This window comes from Ictidomys tridecemlineatus, chromosome 4 (genome assembly GCF_052094955.1).
Source record: "Ictidomys tridecemlineatus isolate mIctTri1 chromosome 4, mIctTri1.hap1, whole genome shotgun sequence".
Lineage (NCBI taxonomy): Eukaryota > Metazoa > Chordata > Mammalia > Rodentia > Sciuridae > Ictidomys > Ictidomys tridecemlineatus.
The window spans coordinates 162,127,750-162,152,447 of NC_135480.1; the positions used below are offsets into that span (position 1 = coordinate 162,127,750).

At 35.6% G+C, this 24,698-nt stretch overlaps 1 protein-coding gene across 8 annotated transcripts in view; it reads left to right on the forward strand.

Annotated features, from left to right (window-relative positions):
* The window catches only part of Focad (focadhesin), a 281,898-nt gene that overhangs the window by 82,170 nt on the left and 175,030 nt on the right, over positions 1-24,698 (forward strand). For all 8 annotated transcript variants that reach the window (XM_021733689.3, XM_078047698.1, XM_078047697.1 and 5 more), the window contains 2 exons: positions 2,317-2,519; positions 11,828-12,085. In XM_021733689.3, the coding sequence (XP_021589364.1) occupies positions 2,317-2,519; positions 11,828-12,085 (461 nt within the window). The remainder of the gene's footprint in view (positions 1-2,316; positions 2,520-11,827; positions 12,086-24,698) is intronic.

The following is a 24,698-nucleotide window of genomic DNA, read 5'->3' on the forward strand; positions in this document are numbered from 1 at the left end:
AAGTTTCTCTACCTTTATTAGTCATAGTTGGTGCTACATTGAACAGGATTTAATTTATGGTTATTGTATTAACTAACTAGAACAAATGAAAGACTATCCAGTATTGACTTAAGAGAGGGTGGAGAAGGGGAGGTGAAAATGTTCTAATTCAGAAGAATGTGGTTTAAAAATCAAGTTGCACAGTCTGGCAGATTGACAAACAAGGCACACCTTTAAAACGTGTTTTTTTTTTTTTTCCATCAATGCTGCCTCATTTTGCTTGGTCTGATATAGCCCATGTAGTTATGGGGGATCAGTCTAAATTATATGTTGCCATGATATGTTGATAAACCCCCACATTCATTTTTATGAAGTGCTTGAGATAAATACCTATTGGATAGCTCATTCCTTTAGGCATTAATCCATTGTGAGTTTGAGAGAATTGATCTTTCACTTGTAATATAACTGTAAAAATGGCTTTAGCACATGGAGGCGGTTCTTGGCTCTCACTTTGATTTCTACCCTGCTTTGCCTATCAGCTTTTGCTCCTTTAAGCCACTCCTCCAGGTTCCGTTTTTTGACCCCCTCCACCGTTTTTTTTTTTTTCCTTACAGCAGTGCACATGGGATCTTCCCAATGTGTAATTTACCAGTCCTGCTCCTCTGACAGCTATAGTTTTGTTATTTTTCAAATATTTTATTGAAGTAAAATTTACATGCCATAAAATTCACCATTTAATGTGTTTTCTAGTAAATTTATAGATGTGGCAACCAATGCCAGGAGCCAGTTGTAGAATATTTTCATCAGTCCCTTAATTTCTTATGCCTATTTGTAATCTTCATTCCCAAAACACTAATCTTCCTTTTGTCTCTGTAGATTTACCTTTTTTGGACTTTTTATATAAATGGATTTTATTTGTTTTTGACAAAATTTCAAAGCCCAGAGAAAGCACATTTCTAATTCTGAACACAACAAATCATATTACAACTATATTGTGTATAATAAAAGAATGATACTAGATCAAACACTCAAATACTTTTATTATTTGTTTGGTAGACTTTTCTTTTTCTACTAAGCCAGTGTCTGATTTGAAGTTGCCCAAGTTAGATGAATAAATCATACTGAGAACTACTGAGCTAGTGTGTCATCTTGAAAAGCAAGGATTGACTGCTGTTTAGAACATTTGGAATCGCTATTCAAAGAAATCAGATAGCTAAAAGGATACTTATTTCAGATTATTTAAAAAGTATGTCCAACACTAATGTAATATGCTTTATAATTATCACTAGCCTTGATTATAAATAGCAACTTATAAAAATGTCTGGAAGATTTATAAGACTGAAATATTTATATGCATTTAAAGATAATGGATTTTCATAATAGCTCCAATAATTATGGATTAATACCAATATTTAGGCAAAAAATAAAGTTATTAGCATTAGAGTAATGGATTTATATAAATACAAAAGATCATGTTAAGGTTTGACTTCAGGATGTCTTAAAATAATGACAACTCATGGGTATAATTTAAGGCTTATAGAAATTTTTACGATGCAGTGGGGAAAATCAGTTGACTATTTTGATAATTTAACTCTGAAGCCTATAGATAACATCTTTTTGTAAATCAGGGTTCCTGAAAAAATACTTTAAAAAATAGCATATTTGTGCGTTAATTCATTTAGTTAATATTATAGGGAAACTGTTCACATAGCTAAGTTCTTGCACTCTGTATATATGTTTCTGATGTGTATATTGAGTTTTCACATGAAAAAAGTTACTCATCAAAAATGTGTTTTATTGTAAAGCTGCTTACAGACTTTGAGACTTTTTGTGATCTGCTTCTTAGCAAATATAGCTGCAAGGCAGTAGTGCTGCCTCACCTTGCTGTTCATTTGCTAACAGTTCTTAGCTGGTTAGTGGAAGCATGTGTGTTGTTGGTTTTGTTATTATTCACCAGGAACTCTTGGTCTCTTCACTATTTGCTGAGGGCAATAGTAGGATCCAAGAGATTACAAAGGAAAAATGGTATTTGTATTTAAAAATAATATTGACCAAAATAAATAATAATATTTACCTAAAAAAGGAGTTGATTTATATCTGATACATGTGTTTTCTCAAAAAGCATAATCATTTTTTCAGTTTTATACATAAATAGCATGTTTTAAATAACAGTTAACTTTTATGCTCCTTTTATTTTCTTTTTTGATGAGACTTATCTAAGTATGTGTTTGATCTAGTTATAAAGGAATAGGAAAACTCTGACATGTCACTGAAATTAGCATTTTGTTTGACTGTGGTATTAATTTTAAAAATGTGAATTGTTGTTTTGACTGTTAGCCTTGAAGCTCCTCTCTTTTGCTGAGGGTCAGAAAATCCCAAAGTCATCTCTGCTGCTTGTGATGCCACTGCTGCAGATACTGTCTTCTACTGCCTTGGAAGACTGTCTGTCCTTGGATGAGGATGGTCCCTCTAGACAGCAGTTGGCCTTGAACCTTTTGGAAATGGTACAACAGGAGTGTTACAGAGATGACCTGCAAAAGGTAACGAGTCCTTCCTTGTTTCTCTCAGAGTGTCCATGTGAGTTTTCTGTCTCTCCAGATCTACTCCTGATGCCATGTCTGTTGGGTGGGAGCTTCATCAGTGAACTTCACTGCTCTGCCAGGCAGTGTGTAGGAGATGTTAGTACATTCTTCTGCACCAGGAGGAGGGAGTGGAGTCCTATTGTGACATAGGTTTTGGAAATGCTGTAAAATACTTTTTCTTTGAGATTCCAGTGCATGTTAGTCATTAGAGATCCTGAGAATCTTTCAGAAAAGAAACAGTTCTATATGTGTGTGACTTTAATGTATTTAAGCATGGAATCCTATCCTCTTATAATACTTATTATGACATATTGCCATATCTGGGAAAGTCCAAGGTGGGAAATGCTTCTTTAATGCCTGGAAGTTCTGGAATCAGTACAAACTGAGTGTTATTTCCTAACATGGTGTGTTATACTATCTTCCTTGGCATGCATGTGGCTCTTTATGTCTTTTGTATATGTTCCTCCTCTCCTGCTCCCAGCTGGAAGACAACAGGCCTGTCACTTGCTGTTGCTATTCCTACCTCCCTCACTCTTGGTTTTCAGTCTCACCTTTCCTTTTAGAGTAATGTAGTGTTGTCAGTGTCTGGTGAATGGCTGAGTTCTAGGCCTAGATTTGCCAGACTTCTTCTCTTTTGGTTTTGAGTTTTTCCCTTGGTAAAATATATTTCTTCCTAATTCCTACTCTTATAGGAATGGGATGAGGATTAAATAAAATTAAGCCTGTGAAGCATCCTAAGTCTCCATACATAGAGGCACCACATAAATACAAGATAGAAGCATGTTAGTTGCTTCATTTGGAAAAACGAATGCCTCTTATCATATATTATTAAATGTTGTAGCAGCAAAAATCTATCATTATTATTACTTGTTTAATCATTTTAATACAGTTATTGGCATAAGCAAATTGAAGCTTCCTAAATCCAAATTGTTTGATTAAAACTTAAAATAGGTAATTGATTTGCATTAAGAGAAAGAAGTTCTTATATTAGTACTAATAAGCAAAATGTGACCAAAGAATTCTAGTAGCTTTTTACCTTACCTCTTGGTTTGCCCATATAGAACAAGATTGCCCCCTAAATGGGGGTGGGAGTGGGGGTGGGGCAGGATGTTCTGTGTCCAAGACTTGGATTCCTTTAATTCACAGGTGGTATTTACTTAGGATCACCCTAACTCTAATACCTAAGGACTCAGCTTACTATTTGTTCAGGTGTGTGTAAATCTTATTAATCAATGCTAATAGCTGGACTTTCTTTTTAGCTGCTGGTAAAGAAGAAGAATGAGGAAGAAATACTAGGGCTATAAACATTCTTGTGATACTGTGCTGCTTGATTGAGGCTTTAAGTAGACACATGATCACCCTTCTAAAAAATTTAAGGCACATTTTACTATTTTTTTTTTCTAGTACTCTATATTCCAACCACACCTATTGATTCAATTTGCGCCACACTCTCCAGGTCTCTTTCTGAATCTTTCCTTTGCGTATAATGCACTTTTGTGTCCTCTGCTTGAACTGCCTATTCTTAATGTTCACAATGAGTCAGAATTCATTGCTTTCTTTGTATCCCCAGCACATTTTGCATTAGTCAAATACAAAAAATGTTGTGTATTAACTTAGAGGTTACATGTTTATGCCTCCAACTCTATTATGAGCTCACTGAGGGAAAGAATCTTGGCTGTTTTTCTAAGGCATTTAGAAAATTGCAGCAATTTAAATTAACATTTAAATTGTTAAAAATATTTTTGTTAGTTGTTGAACTGAATATTCTCCTTTTCACATACTTAAAGAAAAAGATAATACCCTAGTGTATTTATCTTTGCATCCACAGTACCTGATCCATAGTTTAAAACCTGGTAAATACTTGGTAAATTTTTATTTAAACAGTGAGGAAAGTGTGTCTCTAATAAGAACACAGGTCTTTTCACCATCTTGATTTATTACAGAGAGCTTTCTGTATACAAACCACAGATTCTGTTTTTATTTCTTTTTGGATTGGTGATTCTGACAGCATTTGACTGAGAACTAGAGCAGCTCTTTGGATGTCTGCTTGGGCTGGTGGATGAAAACAAGGTTAAACATGTTGGGCCTTGTGATTCTGTAAGAGTTGCAATTCTGAAGTGTTGATTAAACATGCAATAAAATACGTTTTAGCCTCTTCTAGTTTTGAAGATATAAAAAATATTATAAAAAATATAGATATAAAAATATTATACCAAACTTGCCATTTTTCTTTTAAAAACAAAAGATGAACATTTAGTGTGTGTGTGTGTGTGTAAAACAGGATCCTTTTCTATTTGGCTGTTAAGTGTGATATTTAAAACCACCTATTGTGTTCTCTCTAGGTTAAAAACAAAACAAAACAGAAAACCAAAGTGCTTGGGAAATCCTACCCTTCCCATCTCTCCAAGAGATAAAAGAAAGTACCAGTCAGGGTGCAGCCAGGAGAGAAGTGTTTTTTTTTTTTTTTTTTTTTTTTTTGTAGTTATAGATGGACAGAATGCCTTTGGTTTATTATTTTTAGGTGGACATAATATCTTTTTTTGTTTACTTTTTATGTGGTGTTGAAGATAGAACCTAGTGCCTCACATGTGCTAAGCAAGTGCTCTGCCACTCAGCTATATAATCCTAGCCTAGGAGAGAGAAATTTGAACAGGAAAAATTCAATACAAATAATTATTAACTAGTAAAAAGCACTTAGTTACCAAAAGTTGTAAATGAGTCTCTACAGAGATTTGCAACAGTAAAGGAAGGGAGCAGCTTCTACCTATAAGACTGTGAGGACTTCTCAAGGAAGAAGTCTCTGTCATCAAGACTGAGACTCAGACCTTACTGGGGACAATATGGCTGCAACTTGCAGGATGATGTGGGCTTCTGAGGAGCTGTTGGCCAGAGCTGATTCATAGGAAGTCACCATTTGGGGTCTCCTGAATGTCTTTGGTGGCCGTGGTAGGAGAAATCAAAGTACAGGGAACCTAAGAGGAAACCTTTCTCCACTGCCTTGTAGTGCCTCTCCTGTGCCTTCTGTTGAAAGGACTAAATGAGCATGGAGTTAGGGGGTAGGAGGTGTCAAGGTGCTGCTGCATTGTCACAAAGCTGGACCAAAAGGATGCCTGTGGAGCTGAGGTAATATACTGAGTAACTGGTGCAGCCAGTAAGATAGAATCAGGAGAGCTTTTAGAGGGAGTAAGGGTGGGTGAGTGCGAATGGGAAGAGATTTAAAAGCTACACTTGTAATTGTGCATGATGGCAAATTTTACTTCTGTATAACTATTCTAGTCAACAGAAAGCTTAAGGGATAGCTCTACCAAGCTGGGGTCTACCAAGTGTTTTTTAAACATTTATTTTTCAGTTATGTGAAATGAATTGCATTCTGCCATTATATATAACAAATTGGGATACAATGTCTCTAGTTTTTACTTTATGTGGTGCTGAGGATGGAACCCAGCACTTCATGCATGCTAGTGAGGCTCTACCTCTGCACCACAGCACCAGCCCCTACCATGTGTTTTTTCATTCATTTGTTGTGTATGTTTATGTGTGTGTGTGTGTTTAAATTGTCTTATAATGAAATAGTACCAAGTATAGGTTTTATTTGAAGTTGTAGTAAGCAGAAAATATCTTGAGTTTTTAACTCTTAAAAATCATGAAATTTGCAATGGATTGACATTGTCTTTTGACTCATGTTTCTCATGATAATTGTAAAATCGGTCCTCATTGTCTTGTTGTCTTCATCTCCTCCTGTTCTAGCCTTGGACTAGTGGCTGAACCTCTCTGGACCCTGGTAAAATGAGTAACCAAGTACCTGGTTCATGGAGTTTATTGAGTACTTTGTAGGCTCCATTCTGAGTGATTTTCTATATATTAACTTGTTTAATTTTTACTGCAAACTCTTTGAAATAGGTAATATTAATGGTTTCATTTATCTAAGAGATGACTGAGGCATAGAGAAGGGAAATAACTTATCAAGGGTGATGTAGTGGGAATCTAATTATTTGTAGTACCTTTATTAAGGTATAATTCACTGGTGGAATGAGTTAGACATCATTACTCTATGTACATGTATGAAGACACAAATGATGTGAAAATACTTTGGGTATAGTCAGTTCCACCATGCGGCCAGTGCATTGGTTTCATTAATGAGGTTCTTGGCATAAAAGTTATCTAGCAGAGATCGAAATAAAACACACAGACTCAGTTACCTTATTTCTATGACCAGGTCTGAGATGGCTTCCCTCTCTGGTTACCACCTCTAACCACCCGGCAGGGCAGCAAGGATTACTCAGGGCTAGCAGGAGAGAGAGGGAGGGAGCACGCCAGGGAGTAGTCTTTTATTGGGGAACAAAAAATTCAGGGAAGAATTCCATCCAATGAAGGTTGAGGGGGGGCTGCACTCCAAGGTCAGGGTCAGTGATTGGGCCCCCGGGGTCAGTGGTCAGTCACACCCCCACACGGACGGGTTCTCTCATCAGGAGAGGGCCGGGAAAGTTCCGACACAGCCAGAACGCTTCAGACCCAAACCGGGAGTCACCCAGTCACCTGTGAAGATGGCTCCCCACAGTCAGTGACTTGAAAAATTATGCTCTATACTTGTAATATGAAATGAATTGCATTCTGCCATTATGTATAACAAATTAGGATAAATAAATAATTTAGTAAAAAAGATATAATAATTCACATACACAAATTTCATGCATTTAAAGTATATAATTCAGTGGCTTTTAGTGTATTTACAGAATTGTGTATTCATCACCACAATCAATTTTAGAACATTTTTAACCCCCCCCCCCAAACAAAAACAACAAAAACACAAAAAAACCAAAAAGGCAAAAAAACTCCCCAATACCCCCCAATCACCATGTCCTAATTTTACCCTCACCCATCAGCCTGGGCAACCTTTAATCCACTTTCTTTTTTTTTCCCTATAGATTTACCTACACTGGTTTCATATGAGTGGGGTCATATACTATACACTAAGTGGTCCTTTTTAGTCCCCCCCACCTTGGCATGTTTGCAAGTTTAATCCATGTTGTAGCGTGTATGAGAACCTCATTTCCTTTTGTGGTTGAACAGTGTTTTTTGGTATGAATATTTCACATTTTATTTTTCCATTCCTCTGTTAAACTGTTGGGTTATTTCCACTTTAGATGATCATGCTGCTATGCATATTTGTGTACAAGTTTTGTGTGGATATATGTTTTCAGTTTTCTTGGGTAGACACCTGAGTATAGAATTGCTAGGTCATAGCGTAACTGTTTAAGAAACTGCCAGAGTAGTTTCCAAAGGAGCTGTACCGTTTAATATCCCCAAAACCCCATCATAGTACATGAGGGTTCCAATTTCTCCATCCTCTCCAATTATAGTTATTGTTTTTGGATTTAGCCAACTTAGTGGGTAGGAAATGGTATTTCATTTGCATTTTCCTAGAGGTATTTTCTTCTTCTTTTTTTTTTTTTTTTGTGGTGCTAGGGATGGAACCTAGGGCCTTGCACATGCTAAATAAGTGGTCTACCACTGAGCTGCATTCCAGCCCTGAGAGTATTCTTCCCATACTTATTTTACAAGCCAGGAAACGGATTAGGGCATAGGTAATGAAGGGTAGAGCAGAAATTCAAATTTTGGCCATTTGACTTTAGAGGATGCACCCTATTCACTTTTTCTTCTTATCCTTTTTACCCCAATTTATTGTCATTGTGATGAATTTAGGAGTAAATAATTGTGGCATTTTGTTAAATTAATAGTAAGGAAAACAGTGAATTGAAGTAGACTGGTTTCTTAAGAGCTCTTGGTTGAAAGTTTAAAAGGAATTAGTAAGCTTAGGTCTTGTGCATCTGTCATCTTCTCTGACTGACTAATACAGGGTGATGACTTATGTCATAACTCCTGAATCACTCAGCTCTCTTCTAGCTTCCGCCGAGAAGTACTGGTCTGGAAGGACCCCCTTGAGGCTTTGTATAGTCCACTCTTCTTCTTGTGATCTAGTGAATGATTCATGTGCCCTCTACCAAAAACCTGCTTTTAAGGGTCCCCATATTTGAGTTTCCATATTTCCTCTACTTACGTTTGTGAAGCCTATTTTAGTCAGTGTTATAGATACACATTGTTGTTTCCTGTTAATAAAAACCTGTATTCACTGTATTTGCTTCGTTTTATGACCCATTTTTCCAAATAAATACTATTAAATATGCCTATGGTTAAAAGTTAATGGACCTGAACATTTTTAGTAAAAAATTTTAAAAATAAATTCTCATCTCCTTTACATCTGTAAAGGATGTTTTACAACCATGTAGTATTTATTTAAATGTCTTCCCTTGTCTGTCTGTCTGTCTGTCTTTTGTACTAGGGAGTGAACCAAGGAGTGCTTTATTCCCCAGCCTTTTTTTTAACTTTTTGAGACAGGCTCTTGCTAAGTTACTCAGGCAGGCAGGCCTCAAACCTGGGATCCTCCTGCCTCAGCCTCGTAAGTAGTTGGGGTTATAGGCCTGGGCCACTGCGCCAGACTTTCATTGTTTATTGAGCCATAATTCACACAGCACAAACCTGTCTTTTATTTTTAAATGCCAACTTTGTTCTTTGAAAGTCAACACCCAGCAGCTTCTCACAGGTCCTCTGGTAGGTTCGGGGTTGAGGTTTGGTAGCTGATACTGAGACATTGATCGTAGTCCTTGCCCCAAGATTGTGCTGTTACTCAGTGGGACAGAGACTGTTTTGTGACAACCTATTTAACATCCTGCCTTTTTTCCGCTGCCCTATCCTTAGACAAACTTCAGAGCCTAATCCTAGACATGATACTTAAAGTGATGTGGAATTGCTTTGCTCTGTCATTGTTTACTCTTAGATTTCTCTGTAATGTTCCTGCTTTGGACTTTACTCATGGCTCATGGTGATTTCCAAATTCTTTTCTTTATGCTCATATCCTCTGATTTTAGTTTTTCCCGGCAGATGACAGAGATATTATTTCCCTGTATTTTGCAAATTCAGGGACCATGCTAGGTGCCTTATTAGTTCTTGTATCATATCTACTGCAATGACCTTGAGCAGGCAGTTAGTCACTGCTTAAATTTTAGAAATGAGGTTGCTGGGATTGTGGCTCAGCGGTAGAGTGCTCTCCTAGCATGTGTGAGGCGTTCGATTCCCTGCACCACATAAAAAAAACCAAACAAACAAATAAAATAAAGGTATTATGTCCTTCTGCAACTAAAAAAAATATTTAAAAAAATTTAGAAATGAGGAAAATGAGACGTAGAGAGATAGACCTGGCAGTGCTGGTATCCTTGTCTTTTAAGTCTCATAGCCAGTGCTGCTTATTGTTAGTCTAAGGACCTTGGCCCTGGTCATTAATGAATTCTATCTTAGGAAGAAAAGTACTTTCTGAGAGAGAAAGCTATATCAACTGAGATATGAAGTTTTAAAATTTATGTGTTTGAAATAGATATTCATGTGGTTCAGAAAGCATAAAATGGTGGCTGATGAGAAACCTTCTTGCTTTTCATTCCATTGGTCCAGTTCTCTCCGTCACAAATAACTAATGATGATTAGTGGTTACTAGTCTCTTCCACATTTGTCCAGATACTTTCCATCTATAAGTGAGTAAAAATAAAATCCTTTCCTCCCTAACCTCTTACAAAAAATATTGGCTGCATTTCAGGTGCATCATCTGTGTCTTACATTTTTACCGGGGGGAATCTTTTATTAATATGGGTAGAATGTCCTCACTTCCTTTTAGAGTGGCATTTAATTTTCAAATCTATTCTTAAATACATATTTAAGAGAGTTGAACACTTACATCCTCACGTAAACATTTATACGAACATCATAGTGGCATTATTCGTAATAGCCAAAGATGGAAACAACCCAAATATCCATAAACTGACGAATAATATGGCCTCTCCATTTGATGGAATATTATTTGACAAAAAGGATTGAAAAATTGATATAAGCTGTTACATGAATGAACACCAAAACCAAGCTAAATGAAAGAAGCCAGTCATAAAAGACACATATGTGGTTCTCTTTATATAAAATAGTTGGAATAGAAACAAAGTAGATCAGTTGTTTCTAGGGGCTGGTTGGAGTTGTGGGAGAATGAAGAATGACTTAATGAATATGGGGTTTCCCCTTGGGGTGATTAAAAATATTCTAAAATTAGATTCTGATCATGGTTACCCAACTGTGTGAATTGCTAAAATCCACTGAGTTGTAAACTTTGAATGGGTACATTTTATGGTGATGAATTATATCTCAAGAAATCTGTTATTAAAAATTTTTTATAAAGCTTAACTTTTACTTCTCACCTTTTTAATTGTTATTTTTCCCTAAATAAGTCATCCTCCAATAACTGGACTGGTATAATCTAGAGATTTCTCGTTTGTCTCAATGCATTCTGTGTGATTTGAATTACTTTATTAGCCGATGATGTCTAATGCTCTTTAATGTGTGCAGCTTCTCCTGAGCTGTTATACCCATAGCAGGATGCAGGGTTCTGTCCACCTCTGGCCCTGACTGCACTACTTTTGTGAGGAGACAGTTCTCAGATTTACTGAAACGTAACGTCTTCTCTGGGTATTGTTTCAATTTGGAGCTGTCAGGCTACATTTTATTGCAGGAGTAATTCACAACTACTAATGAATTCACAATTACTAATGAATTCCCAGGCTCCAGCTGAACTAACTCTGTTCCTATCAACATACTGTCTGTTACAAACAGGAATTGTCCTCTGTCCAAGTCTGCCATCTGCCCTGGGCTGCCTCCTAGGAGGGCCTGGAGCCCGGCAAATGTTGTGTTTTTTTCTGTCCTCTTTCTCATACGTTTTTAGTGATAGTGGCTCTTTCCAAATTCTGCTCTTTGGATCTTGTTTATTTATTGATCCATTTTTTTTCCTTGTCTTAATTAGAATTGAATGGTAAATAAAAACTTGGGATAAACTGTTCTACAGTTTCATCTACCAGCTGTTTTTCTCTATGTGTAATCCTGTTACCTCAAATGTGGGCACAGAGCTTTTTGGCAGGAATTCAAAGTTTGTGTTCATTTTGTTGGGAGAAATGATTTCTTATAATGAAAAATAAAAAATAAGTGAATGTCAGAAATATATTTCTGATGAATATATTCGTCTGTTATTCTTTTTTTTTTTTTGAAAGACAGGGCCTCGCTGGTAGCCCACACTGGCCTTGAACTTGCAATCTTCCTGCCTCCGCTTCTCCAGTAACTGGTATTACAGGCACGCACCACCATCCTCTGCTATTCATGCCTTTTTCGTGTTTATTTTTCAGCCTTCCTGCAGGCTTGCATTCCCTGTTACCAGCATGTACGGCTCAATGTTCACAGCCTGGAGGATTCTTGAAGTCATGACAGGAGAAGCTGCAACAAGTGACTGGTTGGCTGCAGTGGAGTCTTTGCTCCCTATTACCACAGCGATCCCCAGGCATGTTTTCCTTCTGCTGGCTCACCTCCTTGTTGAAGATAACGGACAAAACCTTCATCAGATACTGAAGGTCACCACAGAATTAGCTCAAGCAGATTCCTCTCAGGTAAAGCAAAGAATAATGGAACAGTAATGGGAAAGTTTAAGTTACAGATTATTCTCACTTTGTGGATTATTTATATCAAAGTTATATATTATGGTTTGATTTTTCCCCCCATCTTTATCTTCCTAGTTTATTCTTCTTTCTCTGAATGGATGTATGTTTTACGAAAACTTTTTTTTCTTTTTTAAATTGAAAGCAAGGATGTCAGTATATGATGCTATTCTGGTTCTTCCAATTTTTAGTGGATTTGCTAATTTGCAATGCTTTTGCTAACTCTTGCAATATTTTGAGGTGCCTATCATTCTAATATTGATCATTTAAGGTACACCCAGTTTGATCAATTCAAAATAAAGCTGTTTGTGCAATAGGCATTCATATATTTTCAAATTCTTACAATTTCATCCTGTCTTCATTCAGTCATTTATTATACCAGAAATTATTGGGTCCTTCCTATGTGTGGTACTGATCTGCAATCCTGGGATGTGAATGTAAATAATTTCTTGTCTTCACAGAGCTTGAATGTAATAAGAAAGCAGTTTGACATTAATAAATGTTTTTTTCTGCCTTTTAAACTAACTATATATTTAACTTAGTATTCTGTGAGGGCTTCCCCACCCCTTTTCCTGGATAGCATCTTTAGAATGCATTCCCTGTGAAAGGGAGCTTTCTATTACCAAATGGTTATAGCATTTTTATTAGCCTCTGTTTATCTGTATCTTCATTTAATATTTCTTTTCAACCATGGTGAAGGAAATATTTATCATTTAATGGAAAACCATCTGTCCCTAAAGGGGAAAGAATGTGATGGTAGAGGTGGGGCAAATATATTTAAGATATAGTTAATGTATTTGGAATTCCTTCCTCCAATTTGTCATGCTCATTTCTTTTAGTCAAGTAACTGCCTACTGACATCTCACAAAAGGTTTTCACTCTGACCAGATCTCTCCTGTTCTGATTCTCCAAGTGGATCTGTCATGTACTCACATCTGTGTTTCATGGTATATGCATAATGTGAATCATTCCAACTTGCTTCCTGTTTTCCTTTCGATTTCTGAAATCGTGTTGACATCTTGTAGGATAATCTTTTGAGACTAGTTAATGCATAGGTAATGCTTGGAGATTATCTAAAAAAAAAAAGGATCCCTTGAAATAACACAGCAGCCTACCTTAATCTGTGTGCACTCCTGATATAAAACACATATTATAGCTATTTATTCCCTCACTTTCTGTTTCTTCTCTCAGTGCACTTGGTCTTTTTCTAGGGTAATGTTTTTTGTTTCAGTTAATGGAAACCCATCTTAAATTACTTCAAACAGTTTTTAGTAACTCTAGTATTTAGGTTAATCTGGCCTATACAGCATGAGAATGGCCTATATAGTGTGTGCAAGATAATTTCTTTTTTCCCTTTGTGAATAAGCTAGAAGTCCAAAGCCTTAGAACCTTACTTTCATGGGCCCAAAGAAAGAAGGAAGTAGAATACTCAGAATAGTTTGGTCAGATGTGGACCGACTATCTAATAGGATAATGATAATGATGGCTACTTCAACTGGCCTTTCTCAGTTTAATGGAAGCTGTGAAGTGTTAGAGCCCTAAAAATCATGCCACCAGGTTTTGTGGAATGAAGTTAGGATTTACCCAAAGTAAAGATAATTTCCTGGTAATAGAAGTGGGAATATGCCAGACAGATAGAAGACAAAAGTAGAACTTCTCATTCGGTGTTCCAGAGAACACTGAAATGCTGTAAATGTGGCAGGTGTGCAGAGATGTCCTCCTCTTTCAGCCTCCTAGCAGCTAGGTGGTTGCCCTAGCTCAGGCTGCGAAACTTCTTTGGCTGGTCACCTCTGGCCACCTGGTGTTTCATTTATTTACTCTAATATCCTTAAAAACATTATTTTTTTCATGTGTGCTATAAATGGGATTATTTGGAGAGCACTATAATAACCATTCAGGTTCATGTATTTAATAAATGATTATTAAGCCATGCTATAATTTGAATTCAGTGTTACACTTTGGTTGGATATTTTTTTGGATATCTTTGAAAGAAATGAGGAAAAATTTCCAGTGTAACTGTGCTGTTAAGATGAATGGTAGAGTGAGAGATTTAAGTGTATTTATCCAAATTCATGCATAATCATAGGAGGTATCATAATAAGAATTTTGAAATGAAGTTATTATTTGGGAAAGAAGTATTCTAGGAGTAGGTGGTAGTGTTTATTTTTCTTTCTCACTTTTCCTTATGAAGTAACTATATTATATTAATTTTTAGTGGCCTTTAGCTACCAGGTAAAACAGCCAAAAAGGGAGGACTAAATATTTTGAAAAAGTTAGCTTTCCAACTGTGAATAAATGCTTGGAGTAGATTCAATTTTAATGATTTGGAATTATAGGCAAAATGATTTTTCTTTCATTTAGTTGGTAATATAGTCTATTTCATGTGGGTTTGTCTTTTCTTACCTTATGAGAAGGAAAGCAATCATTGGCTCAAATTCATGGAGGAGTTGATACTAAAGAAAAGTTTTAGATTACTAATAAGAGAGGCTACACAAATAAGTAAGATTAGGTTTTTCGAGGCTTCTTGACCTGTTATGTTGGTCACCTAACATCTATGGTAGGATTCTGTTGTTTACAGTACGGTTATCTAAAGGTTGTATTTGAATGACATCATCATTCATTGGAAGAATTGTACTATAAGACTTTATGAAAGAAAATATTTGGCAAGTTTTGAAATATTTGAAAGAAATAAGCTGTATACAAGTATGTGCTGACATCTCTGCTACTATTAATTCTAAGTGGTATTAATGGAAATACTTGCTAGTACAAGTTATTAGCTATACAAGTTTTTAATATCCACTGGTAACAATGGATTAGTGTTTAAAAAGGGTGATTTTTAGAAATGCGCTGTTACTGGGGCTGGAGATGTGGCTCAAGCGGTAGCGCGCTCGCCTGGCATGCGTGCAGCCCGGGTTCGATCCTCAGCACCACATACCAACAAAGATGTTGTGTCCGCTGAGAACTAAAAAATAAATATCAAAAAAAAAATTCTCTCTCTCTCTCTCTCTCTCTCTCCTCTCTCACTCTCTTTAAAAAAAAAAAAAAAAAAGAAATGCGCTGTTACTACTTTCCTATCCTGAAGTATGATGGATCCCCTTTCCCAATGTAAGTTTTCATCCTTATTGTCTTGTCTGGTTCCCCTGAGGCATACATTTTCCATTGGTTTAAGTCATTTAGGGTCATGGAAGACTGTGGAGGTTAAGTGTTCTGAAGGAAACCGCCTTGTGAGTACCATTTTAGAGTTAACTGGATTACATTGGATGACAAAATGACTAGATGGTTACTGAAAGCCAAGGCGATGAATCAGTACTTGAAAGAAAAAGATTTTTCTATCTAGGAATTCTGTCAGTGGTTATTAATAATTTTTATAGTTTTCTTACTCAGATATCATGAGATTCACTATGCAAAAGATACAAGCTCATGTCAGGCAGCACTCATTAAAAGTTCATTCTTTTATATTCTTGAAGAGAATATCTTAGAATATTCTGTGAAAAGATCCAAGAATGAGCATCCTGAGTGAATTTCCATGAAAATCTTGAAAGTTTTAAACACATTGATTTATTCTAAAGAAAGGTTTTCATATCATAGTCTTTGTTGATGATAAATGAGGGTTGTGTTTCCTAAATTACTCTCTGCCTGCCCTGAAATAGCAGTTGGTAGATTCATAGGCTTTTTGACTATTTTGAGATAATAATTCCTGCCTTTCTGATACTGTAATATTATTTCCCCTGCATTTTGATGTAAATCATTGAGGCTGCCTTCAGATGTGCCTAAATGACAACTGAAGAACCAGGCTTCATAGCTTGTGTACAGTTGACCGTATTCTTTCCTTGTCAGGGAGCCATTTTCCTACCTCTCTAGTTTGTCTAGGATCTGGCAATATCTGGGGTGGAGTCAATGGGAGTGAATGTTTAGCAATGACTATAGAGTTATTTAAGGAATAAAGTGGATTCTAGGCTTAGAATGAGGAATTTTTCTCAATTTTTAGCCCTTCTAAGAAGATTATTGAATTCTATTTTGACCCCTTAGCTAATGATTGACCCACCATTGTAAGATGATTATGGAAAATTGGGAAACATCTGAGACTGGTAGGACTTCCTTAAAGAAGAAGTTAACTCTCCTTCTTCAGCCAGTTTTGATTGCCCTTCTATCTCCCTGTGCATGTGAACCCAGCATAGTGACATCTTTCTTGTCTAGAATCACATTTGACTCTGATCCACACTGTGTGCCTCCGATACATTCGTAGTGGCACTAGTTTGGTACCATTTTCCTGAACCCATCTATTATGGTTTAGATGCGAGGTGTTTCTCAAAAGCTCCTGTGTGAGACAATGTAAGAATTTTTGGAGGTGAAATGATGAGATCAAGAGAGTTATAACCTAGTCAGTTATATAGATTAACTAGGTGGTAACCATAGGCAAGTGGGGTGTGGCTAAAGGAAGGAGGTCACTGGTGATGTGATTTTGGGGCTTATATTTTGTTCGTGGTGAGCAGAGTTCTCTGTGCTTCTTGATTGCCATGTCTTGAGTTGCTTTACTCTACCTTGTCCTTCTGCCTCACCATGGGCCCAGACCTATGGAGTCTGCTGACTCTGGACTGAACCCCTAAAACTGAGCCAAAATAAACTTGTCAGGTCTTTTGGTCACAGTGACACAAAAATGTGACTAAAATATCATCTTATATACCTGATTGTGTGCTTTTACAAGTCTCAGCTTGAAACATTGCTTTTATTCTTTTCCTTTCCTTATTTATTTATTTATTTTTAGCTGTAGATGGGCACGATGCTTTTATTTATTTATTTTTATGTGGTGTTGAGGATTGAACCCATGCTAGGCAAGCGCTCTGCCACTGAGCTACAACCCCAGCCCCTTTTGTAAATGTGCAGTTCTTGGCTTCCAGTAATCTTTCTCCCATGATTTCTTTGACAGCTTTGAATAAACTTCTCTCTGTATTTCCCAGGGACCTGTTCCCCCCAACTTTCATAATGCTTCTTGGGTTCCTTAGATGAAAGGGCTATTATTTATATCTTAAGGCCTTTTCTAATATCTATTCTGCCCTTCCTTCTTCACTGGGCTCTCCCATAGCAATTGATTAATATTCAACATTATAGCCTAGAGGATAATGGAGGTGTCTGAAGAATCTATTTTTTACATAACTTTGTGATACTATAAAAGTCTAATAGGACTTATCAGATGTTTAATAGTGTATTAATGTTTAAATATTAATGTTTAAATATAGGTAAAGAGAATACCTGACAAAAGATTAGATTATTTTTTTAGAAGTCAAGGCTGCTTATTGGTGATTCTATAATTTGAGAAAATGTTTTCTTTCCATGTTTCTACCTTTATAATTAAGGGTGTATGCAAGGATCAATACACAGAATATTGGTCACTAGAGTCTTGAGGTAGGGGAAAGGAGAATAGAGGAATTTTAAATAATGGATCAAAATATGGTCACAGAGGAAGAATTAGTACCAGTGTTCGACAACACAGTAGGATGATTATAGATTGTAACAATTTTATACTTTGTAAAGAGCTATAAGAAGTTTGAAGGTTCCCATCACAGAGATGACAAATACTTGAGGTGGAAATGCCAATTTCCACAATTTCATACTTATTATACATTGTTATACAGGTATCAAATTATCACATGGTACTCCATAAATATGTATAATTATTATCAATTAAAAATTTAAAGCATACCTAGTATGTAAACTGAATATTGACCATAGGATACTAATTTTAGGTTGGTTGAAATGGTTTAGTAACATTTCTAATGGAATAACTTCAATGTCATGTATAAAGCATATCAATTTCTTTTTTATTGATTTATAAAATAGGACCTGCTAAAGAGTTAATTTTTTTAACTGAAATATAAAAAAATTATATGTACTATTTGGGTACCAGGTAGTGTTTTGATACATCTATAAATTGTATATTGTTTAAATCAGGTTTAATATAGCTATTTTCTCAAACACTGATCATTTCTCTATGGTGAAAACTTTCACAATCCTTTCTTGAGGCTTTCTAACTATGTAGAACATTATTCCCTGTAGTCTCCTTGCTGGGTGTCAGCACACCACAACTTCTTGGTCCTATCTGACTGTAACTTGGCATCCCCTGATCAACTCTTCCCTCTCCTCTTTTGGCCTCAGGAACCACTATTCTATTCTCAACCTCTGTGGGCTCAACTTTTGAAGATCCCACATATGAGTGAGAGTGGGCAGTAAAAGGTTTATAAATTTGAGTTTAGATAGCCACAGTTTCTTCCTAAAAACCCATTCTCATTGTTGAATTTAACCAAATAAGTTTCATGAGATTTGGTGCCTCTTTCAGACACAGATACTAGCTGGGTATTAATATTGGCCTGAATTATTTCTGAGATATCTCTATAGTTTGGAAGTGTGATAATGATATTTGTTTATTTGGTCTTATTTTTACTTGCATTTTACAACTCTGACATCTTTTATGTGCTTTTTACATTTTGGTCATTAAGCCTCACTGAAGGCCTTGCTTAATGGGAACAATTTGATAACTTAATTTTTTGTGATGTTTTTAAGGACTTAATTTTTTTTTTTTCCCATTAGCCAAGTGTTGTCTAGGTTCATGGCCCATGACTTTCTGGTCTTTTAAAAGTCATATTATCAAACAGTAAAAGTTGACTATCAGGGCAGAATCCTGTGATAGTTCTACTTAGGGTCATAAGCCATACTTTAACATGGAAAATGAATAGGAAATGTGTGAAATTTAATGATCTGTAACTTACTGCTGTGAGAAAAGAAGAAAATATGTTTTATAAAAGAATTTGCACAAAGAGTTTTAGGCTGCTTTGCACTCTGTTGTTTTGTCACTGAGTTCTATGAATTGCTACCCCCTGAAGCCAGTCTGTTTCCTGTGTTCTTCACACCAGCAAAAGAAGTCAGATTGTACAGTACTTTTAATAAAGACCTTTAGAGATAAGTGCTGAACTACTATTCCCTGGTAGCCCCTGCATTTTTTCTGTGCCTAGAAAAAAATTGGTATGATTCTATCTGCACAACAATTAGACAAAGGGAAACACAGAACAAAATACAAGGTCAAGTTGCATCTACCCTATCGTGTGGAAATATGTTTATTTCTTCTTTATTCACCTCATTTAGATATCTCAATAAATTGTTTTAAACTAGCAGAATCATTGTATGTTTTCTAATTGTGTACATGAAGCCAAGAGTTTATGCTCAATCACTTCTGTGTCTATCCTCCTGCCATTCCTGGGTATTAATATTGGGCTGAATTATTTCTGAGGTATCTCTATAGATTAGAAATCACTTAAAATTGAAGGAATGTTTGATTGTGATTTTTTTTTGAGTTCATCCCCTAATACTGAGAAAATTACTAGCTTACTGATATACTAAAATAATATCCGTTTGTCTTGATGTATCACTGAACACTGAGCATCAGAAAGGAGGGGAGTGGAATTTGAGGAAGAGGGGTCTAATACTGCCTTCAGAGCAGCGGAATCTGCTTCCTGCTGATTCAGGAAGCAGTAGTTTTGTCTTCTGGTTAAAATTCTTAACTGATGGATTTCTAGTGTTTTAGGGGCTCTGAGAGAAGAATCACATTTTGTTGAAACCTTGAATTTTAAGGAGAAAATATACTGAAGTACACCATTTCCAGACCAAAATTTTCCTATTTAGTCAGTGAGATGGTAAAGAAGGAATTAGTTCTATGCCTACTTGCACCATGACCCTAAAGTGAGGCTGCCAATTGACGTGCCTCACCATTTCTGTGCTCTTCTGCAATCACGACTTCAAATGAGAGGAAAGTTTTATTTAAAAACAAAACAAAACATTTCTTTACATCTGTCGAAGTGACCCATACCAGCTCCCTCTGACCAACTTGGCCTTGATTCATATGTGTAAATGAATATACAAGGCTCACCAGACTCAGAGAAAATTTATCAACATGACTAACCAGCACACCTAAGAGAAACAGAACTCAGGGAACAGAAGATTATGTAAAGATAATCTAAGTCCTAATCAATGTTGGGAAGATATTGTATAAATGTATTATATAAAAAGAAGAAATCTGAAAATTTCTGATGCGTGATTGCCACAGTATATCTATGGTGGCTAGATTAATGATCTATAGATGCTTCAAGTACATTTTTAGAATAAAGATCAGAAAGATGAAAAATTTAAAAAGTGAAGACATTGGAGGTCAATCTTTGGTGTTCTAAAATCTTTCTAACAGGCGTCTCAGGTTGGAGGGATCAGAGAAAATGAAGCACAGAAACTTAAAACATGACAAACTCTCTTAGTTGGAATCGGGGGAGGGGAGACTCATAAGGCTGCAGATTGTTAGGTTCTGATGAAAGCCAAGTAACACAATGAGAATATATTAGTGCCTAAATAAGTCCCCAGAACTTCAAGGATAGAAAATCCCAAGAGATTTTGGGAAAAGAAAACCTTATTTAAAATTAACATTCAATCCAGTGAGTTGTGGTGATATTCGTCATCAAAATGGTAAGATTTTGATGGCATCCAGCATTTGTTGGATCTTCAGTCTTGTGTGATTATTTGTCTGCATTATGATAGCTTACACTGGCCTTCTATCAGTCAAGTCAAACAGGAAACAAAGAGCCATGACTTCTGAAAGCACATATCAAAAGGCGGAGATTAAGAAGGTCAAAGTGAATCAGTCAAATAGCATGCTTACTTGATCAAAGTTATTCTTTTTTGCATTTTTGTTTGTAATGCTTGTTTTGGGAGTTTATAAAATTTAAAGAAAGGACCTTCTTAGTAAGCAAAAGAAGAGTTATGTATTCCCTTTGTTTTGAAAAATATGAGATATTGAGAAAATTAGACCTTATTTGTTTGGTTTGAAACATTTAAAAGATTTGACAATTTGAAATCTTGAAGCACTTATTCAGTAAGTAGTCATGCAGGCCTCTTTGGGTTACAGATTTTAATTGAAGCTTGGCATACAAGACAGTTATTGGAGTATACGTAGGGAGATGGTCAGTATGCCCTGTACAAGGAAGAACAGAATGTCAGGTGTAAACCCAGAAAGGAGATTTATGAGTAAGTTTTGCTTGATAAATACAAGTTCTTTGAAATGAATTAGAAGAAGCATATTGACTGTTTCTATCATTTGTGAAATATGTTTTTATTTTGTGTGACATTTTTATGATTCTCTTTTAGTACCATTGTTGAGGAAACAGTGGAATGAATGTCTGGAAGTTCTGGAGTAGTTCTTTACTTTGTGAGCTGTTTTTTACCTATAGTATTTTTCTCTAACATTTCAGGTGTAATTTTCTTGTTGGAAAGTCAAAGCTAGCAACACAAAAATCACAATTATAGCTACTATCTGATAACTGTCATTGAGATGATGAGTCATGATTTTGTGAATTTCTTCATAACTCTTTTAAGTTGGACAGCAGTGTTAGCTCCTTTACCAGGAGTCTTGAGAAATATGCTGTCCCTTTATTGTGCCCACTGGGCTTCTATCCCACCAATGACTATTTTGAGCATTTCATGAAAGATAGAATAATAGACTCTTTGGCAATGTTTCAGAACTGTTATTGTGAAGAAATTGCATATTCTCAAATCTGTTTCCAATAGGTAGACATTGTTAGAAAGTAAGTGGAATCAAACCTAGATGCCCTTCAATAGATGAATGGATTTAAAAAATGTGGCATTGATACACAATGAAATATTAGTCAGCACTAAAAAATAACAAGATCATGGCATTTGCAGGCAAATGGATGGCATTAGAGCAGATTATGGTAAGTGAAGTAAAAATCAAATGTCGAATGTCTTCTCTGATATAAGGGGGGTGACTCAAAATGGGATAGGGAAGAAGAGCATGAGAAGAAGACTACCACTAAATAGGGAAAAGAGGTGGGAGGGAAAAAAAGAGAGAAGGGGAGTTGCACGGAAAATGGAAGGAGAACCTCATTGTTATACAGATTACATATATGATGTTGTAATGAGAAAAAGAAAAAAAAAGTGTGTCACATTAGATTGGATAGAGAGAAAGGATGGGAGAGGAGGGGAGGAGTAGGGAGGATAGGAAGGGCAGCAGAATAGAATAGACAATATGATTGATGTATGTACATTCCATGTATGTATTATATGTCAAAATACATTCTGCTGTCATGTATGACTAAAAAAAAAAAGAAGCTCAGATTAATATTCCTGGTCTTCCTTATGAGATGGTGTGACTTTGTGAAAGTTGACTACCCTGCTCATAATATTTTTGTATCTTTAAATTTCAGTAATGCAATTTTTTTAACTGACTAAAAAACATCCACTCTGTATTAGTTTTTAGAAGCTATAAAAAGTGTTGTATGAGGTGATCCCACTTTCATAGAATCTCATGTGTAAGACATACACAAACTCATGAAAAATACCACCAAAATATTAACAGTGGCTATATTCAGGAGGTAGGGTTTTATTTAATATATCTTTCTATATTGTTTAAATATGGTATACTAGGATGCATTATTTTTATAATAAAAAAGAATAAACCTATTTACATTTTTGAAAAATAAAAATATAGTCTTTGGAAAAAAAAAAAAAAGAAAGTAAGTGGAACCAGACAGTTAAGAAGTGACTTGGAGTGATTTCTGTGTGGTAGGCTTATGGTATATGGATGGACTTTTGGAGAACATATGACTGTCCTCCTTGCTTACGACCATTCTTGCGGGAATGGATTACTTCTTCATTTAAGAGGATTTGTGTATTTCTTCCCCCCTCCATCTTTAAAGAAAAGTGTATAAAAATATGTTACTTGAATTTGTTATATTACAGAATCAAACAGTACTAAAGCTCAATGAGATTAGTAAGGTCAGATTAACATTTTGAAATGTAGAAAGACAGCTTATATCCCGGAACGTAAGCTGTCTTCAATGGGATATTTTAGTAGATACAGTTAGATTTAGAATTTATGAAAAGCATTTCTCAAGGAAAAACACTTGTTTTTACTTCACAGTAACCTCAGATAGTTTCTAGGTTTTGTTGAGTGATTAAATTAACACATAACTATATTTACTACTGTCTTAGAACCAATAAACTATTTTCCAATATTGTCATGCGTATCCAAACTAATAGATGGAACATTGTGGAATCCAGGGACAAATTTAGGCTAGGTTAGATTACAGTAAAATCTTATTAAATTGAAATCCTATTAATTTAGGGTTGGGGTAATTTGTTATAGGCTGAGATAAAGCATAAACAGGTGTTGAAGCTACCGTTTTCAGGCAGTACAGATTTGCTCATTTACATTAGTACAATAATGTGCCAATTTAAGATGATCAAATTATCTCTTCATTAAGACATATCAACAGAGACTGGTACTTGGAAACACATGGCTAATTAGTTTGTTATAGTATATACGTGAAAGTAATCAAATTTTATTTCTTTAACATTTTTCTTTAATTCAATCTTTCCTCCCTTCATTATTTCTAGTAGTCTGAATTATTATTAATGATAATTATATGGTGGCATTTTACTCTATGTGCACTTAGTGTCAAATTGTATTCAATTTTTAATGGTAGAGGTGCAGGTTTATCTGTTAAGTACAATTATCATGAAATTATTCAGCTTGAAATATTGTGGTGGCCTTGTTTTTACTAGGTTCTGTTTTATTTATTAAGCATTTTATTTAATCATTCATTTAATCATTCATTTAATGATTTAATCATTCATTCAACATATGTTTATTGCAATCCTTCTACATGGTAGGTGCTGGTAATACTAAGGTGAAATGATAAAGTTTGTGTCTTTAGGAATGATGGGGTTGATGGATTGACAGAGGCATTAAAAGTTACTCTTCAGTAAAAGATGACAATTGCCAATTGGGTAATTGCCAGTACAAGATGATAATTGGGGAGGTATATAAACACCCCTGTAACATAGATGTTGGAATAGGACACATGAATTACCCTGCTGCAGGGAAAAAGGAAAAACATTCTAGGCCGAATAAAAAAGGCATGCAAATACATTGAGGTATGGTAGGTCATAGTGGTTAACAAGACTGCAAGTCATTTTGTATTAATCTGGGATATATGTGCGTATATATGCATATAGATACATATATGTGTATATACATATATATGAATATATATGGTAAGGAAAGTTGTTCCTAGAATACGTACTTAGAAGACAAGGTCCTGAAGAGCTTTGCAGTCAGGCAGAAGATGAGAACTTATCTTAAGTACTGAGATAGTCAGAGGAGAGATGAAGTTGTTTAACATGATGTTGAAATATAAGTGTCAATAAAGACCTTGAGGGCTGGGGATGTGGCTCAAGCGGTGTTGAGCTCACCTGGCATGCGTGTGGCCTGGGTTCGATCCTCAGCACCACATACAAACAAAGATGTTGTGTCTGCCGAAAACTAAAAAATAAATATTAAAAAATTCTCTCTCACTTAAAAAATTATTAAAAAATATTTGTAATATTCTGAACAACTAATAATAAAAAATAAATTTAAAAAAATAAAGACCTTAATATACCAGTGTATTTTGAGACAGAACACTCAGCAGAACTTGAAGTACAGTAGGAATAAACCTAGATGTATTAAACT